Source organism: Oncorhynchus kisutch, linkage group LG18, assembly GCF_002021735.2.
Source record: "Oncorhynchus kisutch isolate 150728-3 linkage group LG18, Okis_V2, whole genome shotgun sequence".
Taxonomy (NCBI): Eukaryota; Metazoa; Chordata; class Actinopteri; order Salmoniformes; family Salmonidae; genus Oncorhynchus; species Oncorhynchus kisutch.
The window spans coordinates 81,347,131-81,360,327 of NC_034191.2; the positions used below are offsets into that span (position 1 = coordinate 81,347,131).

A 13,197-nucleotide genomic window follows, 5' to 3' on the forward strand; every position below is an offset into this window, starting at 1 on the left:
GGATGGTGTATGGGGTGTCCAGAGGATGGTGTAATGGGGTGTCCATATGGTAGAGGATGGTATAACAGGGTGTCCAGATGGTAGAGGATGGTGTAATAGGGTGTCCACATGGTAGAGGATGGTGTAATAGGGTGTCCAGAGGATGGTGTAATGGGGTGTCCACATGGTAGAGGATGGTGTAATGGGGTGTCCAGAGGATGGTGTAATGGGGTGTCCACATGGTAGAGGATGGTGTAATAGGGTGTTCACATGGTAGAGGATGGTGTAATAGGGTGTCCACATGGTAGAGGATGGTGTAATAGGGTGTCCAGAGGATGGTGTAATGGGGTGTCCACATGGTAGAGGATGGTGTAATGGGGTGTCCAGAGGATGGTGTAATGGGGTGTCCACATGGTAGAGGATGGTGTAATGGGGTGTCCAGAGGATGGTGTAATGGGGTGTCCACATGGTAGAGGATGGTGTAATGGGGTGTCCACATGGTAGAGGATGGTGTAATGGGGTGTCCAGAGGATGGTGTAATGGGGTGTCCACATGGTAGAGGATGGTGTAATGGTATTAGTAGAACATTTAATTTAATGTCTTTACTATAAAATATATATATAATGGCATTGCACGCACATGGACGCCCACATAGGAAGTCCCGTGAAAAAGAAAACCGTGCCCGCTATGAAAATCAAACGCCTGATTCCTTCTGGCGCCGTTCCTGGAGGGCGACACGGAAGGTTCCGTGGAAGGAACCATGTGCTTCCCACAGTGGGGTGGTTGTGTGTGTGACTGCTTGGCCCATGACCAGACTCTGGTGTAGTGGTGACAGACAGATAACCATCATGCAAAGCGTTAGGCAGCCAGCGGCGGGGCATGGGGAGGAGAGGTGCGGGGGAGGGGCATGGGGAGGAAAGGTGCGGGGGAGGGGCATGGGGAGGAAAGGTGCGGGGGAGGGGCATGGGGAGGAGTGGTGCGGGGGAGGGGCATGGGGAGGAAGGTGCGGGGAGGGGCATGGGGAGGAGCGGTGCGGGGGAGGGGCATGGGGAGGAGCGGTGCGGGGGAGGGGCATGGGGAGGAGCGGTACGGGGGAGGGGCATGAGGAGGAAAGGTGCGGGGGGAGGGGCATGGGGAGGAGGGGGTGCGGGGGGGAGGAGAGGTGCGGGGGAGGGGCACGGGGAGCAGCGGTGCGGGGGAGGGGCATGGGGAGGGGCATGGGGAGGAGAGGTGCGGGGGAGGGGCATGGGGAGGAGCGGTTCGGGGGAGGGGCATGGGGAGGGCATGGGGAGGAGGAGATTGCGCGGGGCAGGGGGCATGGGGCAGGGGCAATGGGGAGGACAGGTGCGGGGGAGGGGCATGGGAGGAAAGGTGCGGGGAGGGGCATGGGGAGGGAAAGGATGCGGGGGGAGGGGCATGGGGAGGGAAAGGTGCGGAGGGAGGGGCATTGGGAGGGGCAATGGGGAGGTGAGGTGGGTTTTATGTAAATGCAGAGCGGAGTGGACACGCACCCACCCACCCACCCACCCCCACACCACACACACACACACACACACACACACACACACACACACACACACACACACACACACACACACACACACACACACACACACACACCACACAGCCTGTGACATTTAAAGGACAAGTCTCCATTCTGTTAGATCGAATCGAGAAATTCATATTACTATACATCTCTCTGTCTCTCTCTCCGGCCGTCTCTCTCTCGGTGTCTTTCTCTCTCTCTCTCTCTGTGTCTATCTCTCTCTCACTATCTCTGTCTCTCTCTCTCTTTCTCCCTGTATCTCTCTCTCTGTCACGTTCTCTCTTTCTCCCTGTATCTCTCTCTCTCTGTGTCTTTCTCTCTCTCACTATCTCTCTCTCTCTCTCTCTCTCTCTCTGTTCTTTCTCTCTCACTATCTCTCTCTCTTTCTCTCTCACTATCTCTCTCTCTGTGTCTCTCTCTCTCTCTCTATGTCTTTCTCTCTCTCTCTTTCTTTCTTCATATATTTCTCTCACTCTGTCCTCTCTCTTTATTCATATATCTCTCTCACTCTCTGTCCTTCTCTCTCTCCATTTCTCCCTGTCTCACTCTCTCTCATTCTTCATATATCTCTCTCACTCTCTGTCCTTCTCTCTCCATTTCTCCCTGTCTCACTCTCTCTCTTTCTTCATATATCTCTCTCACTCTCTCTCCATTTCTCCCTGTCTCACTCTCTCTCATTCTTCATATATCTCTCTCACTCTCTGTCCTTCTCTCTCTCCATTTCTCCCTGTCCTCTCTCTCTTTCTTCATATATCTCTCTCACTCTCTCTCCATTTCTCCCTGTCTCACTCTCTTCATATAACTCTCTCACTCTGTCCTCTCTCTCCATTTCTCCCTGTCTCTCTCTCTTTCTTCATATAACTCTCTCACTCTGTCCTCTCTCTCCATTTCTCCCTGTCTCTCTCTCTTGGTTCATATAACTCTCTCACTCTGTCCTTCTCTCTCTCCATTTCTCCCCCGTCTCTCTCTCTTGGTTCATATAACTCTCTCACTCTGTCCTTCTCTCTCTCCATTTCTCCCCGTCTCTCTCTCTCCCTGCTATAATCGACACACACTAATAAAACACTATAAACACCAAACCAGGTGTAACGGCATTCCTCCTCTTCGTCTGAGGAGGAGGAAGGATCGGACCAAAGGTAAGTGTTCATGACGATTTTAAATAAAGAAAGCATTGAACACTGAATCAGAAACAATAAACGATGACGTGAATTTACCAAACCGAACCGGTACCGTGTGGCCCAAACACTCACACGGAAACAAACACCCACAAACCCAAACAGTACCGTGTGGCCCAAACACTCACACGGAAACAAACACCCACAAACCCAAACAGTACCGTGTGGCCCAAACACTCACACGGAAACAAACACCCACAAACCCAAACCGAAACAGTACCGTGTGGCCCAAACACTCACACGGAAACAAACACCCACAAACCCAAACCGAAACAGTACCGTGTGGCTCAAACACTCACACGGAAACAAACACCCACAAACCCAAACAGTACCGTGTGGCCCAAACACTCACACGGAAACAAACACCCACAAACCCAAACAGTACCGTGTGGCCCAAACACTCACACGGAAACAAACACCCACAAACCCAAACCGAAATAGTACCGTGTGGCCCAAACACTCACACGGAAACAAACACCCACAAACCCAAACCCAAACAGTACCGTGTGGCCCAAACACTCACACGGAAACAAACACCCACAAACCAAAAGTGAAACAGTACCGTGTGGCTCAAACACTCACACGGAAACAAACACCCACAAACCAAAAGTGAAACAGTACCGTGTGGCTCAAACACTCACACGGAAACAAACACCCACAAACCCAAACAGTACCGTGTGGCTCAAACACTCACACGGAAACAAACACCCACAAACCCAAACCGAAACAGTAACGTGTGGCTCAAACACTCACACGGAAACAAACACCCACAAACCCAAACCGAAACAGTACCGTGTGGCTCAAACACTCACACGGAAACAAACACCCACAAACCCAAATCGAAACAGTACCGTGTGGCCCAAACACTCACACGGAAACAAACACCCACAAACCAAAAGTGAAACCCAGGCTACCTAAGTATGATTCTCAATCAGAGACAACTAACGACGACACCTGCCTCAGATTGAGAACCATACTAGGCCGAACACAAAAACCAACATAGAAAAACCAACATAGACTGCCCACCCCAACTCACGCCATGACCAAACTAAAACACAGAATAAAATAACAGAACTATGGTCAGAACGTGACACCAGGGGTGGATTTGAAAAGGCTGACCAATAAATATGAGTAGCCGTGGTCTGGTCTGACACGGGCCTTACATCTCGTCAGCTCAGGGACCCTTATGTCGTGACTTCAGACAGTAATATTAAATATTACCGGAGATACATGGGCTGTCCCAATGGCACCCTCTTCCCATAGTGCACTACTTCTGATCACGGTCTTATGAGCCCTGGTCAAAATGAGTGCACTGCAATAGCGGGAATAGGGAGCGATTTGGTACCGATCAATGGCATGGTATGTAATCTTAGTTTCTAATCTAACACTCCTCTTTAACAACACCTATAACATAGGTGAGACGTACTGCTCTGCTAGTATGAACAGGAGACGTCCTACAGCTGAGCAGACTGAGGTCCACATGGTGTCCTCTTCTCTACATTGGCCCATTTCTCCGCGTGGCGGCAGGGTAGCCTAGTGGTTAGAGCGTTGGACTAGTAACCGAAAGGTTACAAGTTCAAATCCCCGAGCTGACAAGGTACAAATCTGTCGTTCTGCCCCTGAACAGGCAGTTAACCCACTGTTCCTAGGCCGTCATTGAAAATAAGAATTTGTTCTTAACTGACTTGCCTCGTTAAATAAAGGTAAAATAAAATGATAAACCAGAGCCTAATGAAATAATGGCCTATTCTCTACAAGATAATTCATCCACCTGATTAAACGGCATGATCATTACACAGGTGCACCTTGTGCTGGGGACAATAAAAGGCCGCTCTAAAATGTGCAGTTTTGTCACACAAACACAATGCCACAGATGTCTCAGAGGGAGCATCCAATTGGCATGCTGACTGCATAGGCCGTCATTGAAAATAAGAATTTGTTCTTAACTGACTTGCCTCGTTAAATAAAGGTAAAATAAAAATGATAAACCAGAGCCTAATGAAATAATGGCCTATTCTCTACAAGATAATTCATCCACCTGATTAAACGGCATGATCATTACACAGGTGCACCTTGTGCTGGGGACAATAAAAGGCCGCTCTAAAATGTGCAGTTTTGTCACACAACACAATGCCACAGATGTCTCAGAGGGAGCATCCAATTGGCATGCTGACTGCAGGAAGGTCCACCAGGGCTGTTGCCAGATATTTGAATGTTCATTTCTCTACCATAAACCGCCTCCAACATCGTTTTATAGAATATGGCAGTACGTCCAACCAGCAGCACTTCACAACCGCAGTGTCATGTGGGCGAGCGTTTTGCTGATGTCACCGTTGTGACCCATGGAGTGCCCCATGGTGGTGGTGGGGTTATGGTATGGGCAGGCATAAGCTACGGACAACGAACACAATTGCATTTTATCGATGGCAATTTGAATGCACAAATATACTGTGGCGAGATCCCGAGGCCCATTGTGAGGCCCCTCTTTTTTAAGGTATCGGTGACCACTAGTGTCTATGTGGCATTATAGATGCTCCGTGTTTTACCTTGATAGGGCAGTCCACCGTGTCCAGTCCCTGTTCCGACAGCTGTTTCAAGGCACTTAGAGCAGCCTGCAGAGGGAGAGAAGAACAGATGACCTAGTGAGACAGGCAGGGAGATAGACAGGCAGGGAGAGAGACAGGCAGGGAGAGAGAGAGAGACAAGGAGGAAGAGAGACAGGCAGGGAGAGAGACAGGCAGGAAGAGAGACAGGCAGGGAGAGAGACAGGCAGGGAGAGAGAGAGAGACAAGGAGGAAGAGAGACAAGGAGGGAGATAGACAGGCAGGGAGAGAGAGACAAGGAGGAATAGAGACAGGGAGGGAGATAGACAGGCAGGGAGAGAGACAAGGAGGAAGAGAGACAGGCAGGGAGATAGACAGGCAGGGAGAGAGACAGGCATGGAGAGAGACAGGCAGGGAGAGAGACAGGCATGGAGAGAGACAGGCAGGGAGAGAGACAGGCAGGGAGAGAGACAGGCAGGGAGAGAGACAGAGAGGAAGAGAGACAGGCAGGGAGAGAGACAGAGAGGAAGAGAGACAGGCAGGGAGAGAGACAGGGAGGGAGAGAGACAGGGAGGGAGAGAGACAGGTAGGGAGAGAGACAGGGAGGGACGGAGACAGGCAGGGAGAGAGACAGGGAGGGAGAGAGACAGGGAGGGAGAGAGACAGGCAGGGAGAGAGACAGGCAGGGAGAGAGACGGCGAGGGAGAGAGACAGGCAGGGACGGAGACAGTGCGGGAGAGAGACAGGCAGGGAGAGAGACAGGGAGGGAGAGAGACAGGCAGGGAGAGAGACAGGGAGGGACGGAGACAGGCAGGGAGAGAGACAGGGAGGGAGAGAGACAGGGAGGGAGAGAGACAGGCAGGGAGAGAGACAGGCAGGGAGAGAGACGGCGAGGGAGAGAGACAGGCAGGGACGGAGACAGTGCGGGAGAGAGACAGGCAGGGAGAGAGACAGGGAGGGAGAGAGACAGGCAGGGAGAGAGACAGGGAGGGAGAGAGACAGGGAGGGAGAGAGACAGGGAGGGACTGAATGTCACCCTTCAGCTGCTTTTCAAATAACACTTAGTCTGAGAAACCCAATGGCAACAGGACACTAACCCTTCTCCCTTCTAACACTAACACTTAGTCTGAGAAACCCAATGGCAACAGGACACACACACACACACGTTTCCATGGCATTTCCATTGTTTGGGTCAAGTTCCATTTACCAAATCTATTGACAGAAATACACTACATGACATCATGATCCACCAATGTCAGCCATCTGGACACAACTAAAATAAAAATAAAAACACATTTAGTGTCGCAATAAATAACCTGATTTATTTTCCCATGGATGGAATGCTATCTGGGGGTACTTAACCAACGCTCATTCTATTACCATGAATCCAGAATCCCTTTTAAAATCACAAACACACAGAATGAGATGAGAGCCGTGCAGAGCTCTCTGTAATGAACTATTCTGTCCATCAGCTCTCTGTAATGAACTATTCTGGCCATCAGCTGTCTGTAATGAACTATTCTGTCCATCAGCTGTCTGTAATGAACTATTCTGTCCATCAGCTGTCTGTAATGAACTATTCTGTCCATCAGCTGTCTGTAATGAACTATTCTGTCCATCAGCTGTCTGTAATGAACTATTCTGGCCATCAGCTGTCTGTAATGAACTATTCTGTCCATCAGCTGTCTGTAATGAACTATTCTGTCCATCAGCTGTCTGTAATGAACTATTCTGGCCATCAGCTGTCTGTAATGAACTATTCTGTCCATCAGCTGTCTGTAATGAACTATTCTGTCCATCAGCTGTCTGTAATGAACTATTCTGTCCATCAGCTGTCTGTAATGAACTATTCTGTCCATCAGCCATCTGTAATGAACTATTCTGGCCATCAGCCGTCTGTAATGAACTATTCTGTCCATCAGCTGTCTGTAATGAACTATTCTGGCCATCAGCTGTCTGAAATGAACTATTCTGGCCATCAGCTGTCTGTAATGAACTATTCTGGCCATCAGCTGTCTGTAATGAACTATTCTGGCCATCAGCTGTCTGTAATGAACTATTATGGCCATCAGCCATCTGTAATGAACTATTCTGGCCATCAGCCATCTGTAATGAACTATTCTGTCCATCAGCTGTCTGTAATGAACTATTCTGTCCATCAGCTCTCTGTAATGAACTATTCTGGCCATCAGCTGTCTGTAATGAACTATTCTGTCCATCAGCTGTCTGTAATGAACTATTCTGTCCATCAGCTGTCTGTAATGAACTATTCTGGCCATTAGCTGTCTGTAATGAACTATTCTGGCCATCAGCTGTCTGTAATGAACTATTCTGGCCATAAACTGTCTTGGACACAACCAGACATTCTCTGTCTGGACAGTGGACATCTGATCTGACACCTGAAACAACCAGACATTCTCTGTCTGGACAGTGGACATCTGATCTGACACCTGAAACAACCAGACATTCTCTAGACACCTGATACATCAATGTAGGACTAAGTGGGCCAAACTGGACTCGACTGAGCTGAGTTTAACCAGGCCAAACTGGACTGGACTGAGCTGAGTGTAACCAGGCCAAACTGGACAGCCTACCAGGCTGCTGATCCCTGACAGACTCTTGAGATGAGGTCCAGATGTACCCCCCACCTTCTATCTCCTCCCTCTCTCTGTCTCCTAAGAGGAGGAGGAAGGGAGAGAGAGGGAGATTAAATAAATCTGCTGAGATGACAGTACCAGGTCCCACTGGGCAGCCCCCACATCACCACCCCTACCATACCCCCTAAACCCCCACACTCCAACCCTAGACCTAAACCCCCGCCCCAAAAACCACCCCTAAACCCCCAAATTCCTACCCCCATACCTACACTACCGTCGTCGCAGAGAAAGGTGGTTGGGAAAAAGAGAGAGAGAGAAAAATGAGTGAGGGAATCCCCAAAAACACAGACAGACTCTGTATATATTAGAGTGAAAAGTGAGATCTGAAGAACTCTCTCTCTCTCTCCCCCCTCTCTCTTGTCTCTTTCTCTCTCTCTCTCTCTCTGTAATCCATATATGTTTCCAGCTGTAATCCCAACAAACTGTAATCCCTATATGTTTCCAGCTGTAATCCCAACAAACTGTAATCCCTATATGTTTCCAACTGTAATCCCAACAAACTGTAATCCCTATATGTTTCCAACTGTAATCCCAACAAATTGTAATCCCTATATGTTTCCAACTGTAATCCCAACAAACTGTAATCCCTATATGTTTCCAACTGTAATCCCAGCAAACTGTAATCCCTATGTTTCCAACTGTAATCCCAACAAACTGTAATCCCTATATGTTTCCAACTGTAATCCCAACAAACTGTAATCCCTATATGTTTCCAACTGTAATCCCAACAAACTGTAATCCCTATATGTTTCCAACTGTAATCCCAACAAACTGTAATCCCTATATGTTTCCAACTGTAATCCCAACAAACTGTAATCCCTATATGTTTCCAACTGTAATCCCAACAAACTGTAATCCCTATATGTTTCCAACTGTAATCCCAGCAAACTGTAATCCCTATGTTTCCAACTGTAATCCCAACAAACTGTAATCCCTATATGTTTCCAACTGTAATCCCAACAAACTGTAATCCCTATATGTTTCCAACTGTAATCCCAACAAACTGTAATCCCTATATGTTTCCAACTGTAATCCCAACAAACTGTAATCCCTATATGTTTCCAACTGTAATCCCAACAAACTGTAATCCCTATATGTTTCCAACTGTAATCCCAACAAACTGTAATCCCTATATGTTTCCAACTGTAATCCCAACAAACTGTAATCCCTATATGTTTCCAACTGTAATCCCAACAAACTGTAATCCCTATATGTTTCCAACTGTAATCCCAACAAACTGTAATCCCTATATGTTTCCAACTGTAATCCAACAAACTGTAATCCCTATATGTTTCCAACTGTAATCCAACAAACTGTAATCCTGTTACGTTCCCCAGATTATGTGTTGTAGTTTGTGTATTTACATGTGTTTATTTCAGGAAAATGGCTTCCTGAAATCCCTCAAGCAGCTGATTGGTCGACTCCAGGGCTAATTGGAGAGCTGACCCCGCCCCCTCGTCAAGACGCAGCTGTCTACAATTACCATTCCTTCTGAAGCTATATAAAAGCCAGTGTTCTGTTCAGGAGGGAGATCTTTTTGGAGAGAGATTTTGCTAGAGAGATTTGTTAGAGATTTTGCTGGAGGTAGGGATTGCTGAGATTGATTGTGATAGAGGTTGATTTTGCTGGGAGTACATTGCTGGAAAGTGGTATGTTCTGTGAGTTTGTTGCTCAGATAGAGCTTATTTGATGTCCTTTGTTTCTTAGTTTGTTTGTGAAATAGTTTAATATTCTGTTTCATTTGTTCCCAGGGGGGAAGGGGAAGGCTCCTTGGGAGTGTTTAGGCAAGAGGCCCGCGGGCATACATATACCCGTAGTATATTTACTGTCTAGGCACACTAGGTAAGACCTGGGTGGACCACCCCCTGTATTTTGGTTAGGGCACCAGGTGGTGCTAAATTAGGTAAGTAGTGGGTAGGCAGGTAAGATAGGAGAGGGTAGGTTAGGTAAGTAGTGGGTAGGCAGGTAAGATAGGAGAGGGGGGGCTTTGAGATGTACTTTCTTTGCTTTGGTTCCGTCCAGCCCCTTTTCCCCATATTACCGTGTAAAGGAATAAAGTCCTTGTAAACGGTACCACATTCTGCCTGTTGTCATCCTTACTTGCACCTACAGTCCATACCTTTTTCGCTTCACGGAGAGTTTAGTTGTAGCAGGGTGTTGCGTTCCCTCTTCATAGAGGCGTGCGTAACAAATCCCTATATGTTTCCAGCTGTAATCCCAACAAACTGTAATCCCTATATGTTTCCAACTGTAATCCCAGCAAACTGTAATCCCTATATGTTTCCAACTGTAATCCCAGCAAACTGTAATCCCTATATGTTTCCAACTGTAATCCCAACAAACTGTAATCCCTATATGTTTCCAACTGTAATCCCAGCAAACTGTAATCCCTATATGTTTCCAACTGTAATCCCAACAAACTGTAATCCCAAAATGTTCCATTGTCCCTGTTCCCAAGAACTCCAAAGCAACCCGCCTAAACGACTATGGCCACATCAGTATTATGAAGTGCTTTGAAAGGCTGGTAAAGACACACATCAACACCATCATCCCAGACACCCTGTACCCACTCCAATTCACATACCGCCCCCAACTGATCCACAGATGATACCATCTCTATTGCACCTCACACTGCCCTCTCCCACCTGGACAAGAGGGGAAATGAAATACGTGAGAATGATGTTTATAGACTACAGCGTTCAACGCCATAGTCCCCTCCAAGCTGGGGAACCAGGTGTTGAGGGTAGGCAACAACGTGTCTGCCACGTTGATCCTCAACACGGGGGCCCCTCAGGGGTGTGTGTTTAGTCCCCTCCTGTACTCCCTGTTCACCCATTACTACGTGGACACACACGACTCCCAACGCCGTCAAGTTTGTTGACGAAATGATGATGGTAGGCCTGATCACCGATGGCGATGAGACAGCCTACAGGGAGGAGGTCAGAGACTTGGCAGAGGCTCTCCCTTAATGTCAGCAAGACAAAGGACCTGATCGTGGACTACAGGAAACGGAGGGCCGAGCCACGCCCTCAGTCACATCGAAGGGGCTGTAGTGGAACGGGTTGAGAGCTTCAAGTTCCTCTGTGTCCACATTACTAAAGAATTAGCATGGTTTAAACACACCAACACAGTCGTGAAGAGGGTACGACAGCGCCTCTTCCCCCTCAGGAGGCTGAAGTCCCCTAAGTAAACAGCCAGAACCCAATAGGAGAGGTTTGTCCCCTAAGTAAACAGCCAGAACCCAATAGGAGGCTGAAGTCCCCTAAGTAAACAGCCAGAACCCAATAGGAGAGGGTTGTCCCCTAAGTAAACAGCCAGAACCCAATAGGAGGGGTTTGTCCCCTAAGTAAACAGCCAGAACCCATCTGCTACATCTACATCTCTCTAGTGGGTCCTGGACAAACAACCATATATTAGGAGGATGGCGGCTATGGTGATATACGGCCAGAACCCATCCCTGACACACACACACACACACACACACACACACACACACACACACACACACACACACACACACACACACACACACACACACACACACACACACACACTCAGGGGCACGCATGTAAGTACGCAGTCGAGTAAGCGCATGTGCCTTTGGGTGCATGCGTAGGCCTGTGTGTGTGTGTGCGTAGGTGTGTGTGTGTGTGTGCGTGTGTGCGTAGGTGTGTGTGTGTGCCGGCTGGACTGGCGCATCAACACCAGAGGAGTGTGTTTAGTCTGAAAAGACAGACAGCGATGTGGAAGTGCTCCATCTTTGTCAGAGAGAGAGAGAGAGGCTAAAATACAAAGAGAAGGAGAGAGGAAGTAAGGAGAGAGGGAGGGAAGGAGAGAGGGAGGGAAGGAAGGAGAGAGGGAGGGAAGGAGTGAGGGAGGGAAGGAAGGAGAGAGAGAGGAGGGAAGGAGAGAGGGAGGGAAGGAGAGAGGGAGGGAAGGAAGGAGAGAGGGAAGGAAGGAAGGAGAGAGGGAGGGAAGGAGAGAGGGAGGGAAGGAAGGAGAGAGAGGGAGGGAAGGAGAGAGGGAGGGAAGGAAGGAAGGAGAGAGGGAGGGAAGGAGAGAGGGAGGGAAGGAAGGAATGAGAGAGGGAGGGAAGGAGAGAGGGAGGGAAGGAAGGAGAGAGAGGAGGGAAGGAAGGAGAGAGGAAGGGAAGGAGAGGGGAAGGGAAGGAGTGAGGGAGGGAAGGAAGGAGAGAGGGAGGGAGGGAGAGAGGGAGAGAAAGGAGGAAGGAGAGAGGAAGGGAAGGAGAGGGAGAAGGGGAAGCGAGAGAGGGAGGGACAGTAGAAGAGGGACTGTGGCAAGGGGAGAGGAGGGAGGGAAGGAGAGAGGGACGCAGAAGGGTCAAGGAAGGGAGAAGAGAGGAAGGGAAGGAGAGGCGGAAGGAAGGAGACGAGGAGGGAAGTAGAGAGGGAGGGAAGGAGAGAGGGAGGGATGGAGGAGAGAGGGAGGGGAAGGAAGGAGAGAGTGGGGGAAGGAAGGACGAGAGGGAGGGAAGGAGAGAGGAGGGATGAAGGAGAGAGGGAGGGATGAAGGAGAGAGGAGGGAAGGAAGGAGAGAGGGGGGAAGGAATGGAGAGAGGGAGGAAGGACGAGAGGAGGGATGGAGGGAAGCGAGGCGAGGGAAATAGAGAGGGAGGGAAAGGAAGAAGAGAGGGAAGGAAGGAGAGAGGGAGGGATGGAAGGAGAGAGGGAGGGAAGGAAGGAGAGAAGGAGGGAAGGAAGGAAGAAGGAGGGATGGAAGGAGAGAGGGAAGGAGGAGAGAGGGAAGGAAGGAGACAAGAGGGATGGAAGGAGAGAGGAGGGAAGGAGAGAGGGAAGGAAGGAGAGCGGGAGGGAAGGAAGGAGAGAGGGAGGGAAGGAGAGAGGGAGGGATGGAAGGAGAGAGGGAAGGAAGGAGAGAGGGAAGGAAGGAGAGCGGGAGGGAAGGAAGGAGAGAGGGAGGGAAGGAAGGAGAGAGGGAGGGAAGGAGAGAGGGAAGGAAGGAGAGAGGGAGGGAAGGAGAGAGGGAAGGAAGGAGAGCGGGAGGGAAGGAAGGAAGGATGAGGGAGGGAAGGAAGGAAGGAGAGAGGGAGGGAAGGAAGGAGGAGAGGGAAGGGAAGGAGAGAGGGAGGGAGGAAAGGAAGGAGAGAGGGAAGGAAGGAGAGAGGGAGGGAAGGAGAGAAGAAGGGATGAAGGAGAGAGGGAGGGAAGGGAGAGGGAGGAAGGGCGGGAGGGAAGGAAGGAGAGAGGGAGGGAAGGGAGAGGGAGGGAAGGAAGGAGAGAGGAAGGAAGGAGAGAGGGAGGGAGGAAAGGAAGGAG

The 13,197-nt window shown here is 49.5% G+C and overlaps 1 protein-coding gene across 1 annotated transcript in view; it reads right to left on the reverse strand.

The window, feature by feature from the left end:
- Positions 1-13,197, reverse strand: part of stau2 (staufen double-stranded RNA binding protein 2) — a 312,363-nt gene that overhangs the window by 20,623 nt on the left and 278,543 nt on the right. The window contains exon 16 of the mRNA XM_031796896.1: positions 5,247-5,312. Within this exon, the coding sequence (XP_031652756.1) occupies positions 5,247-5,312 (66 nt within the window). The remainder of the gene's footprint in view (positions 1-5,246; positions 5,313-13,197) is intronic.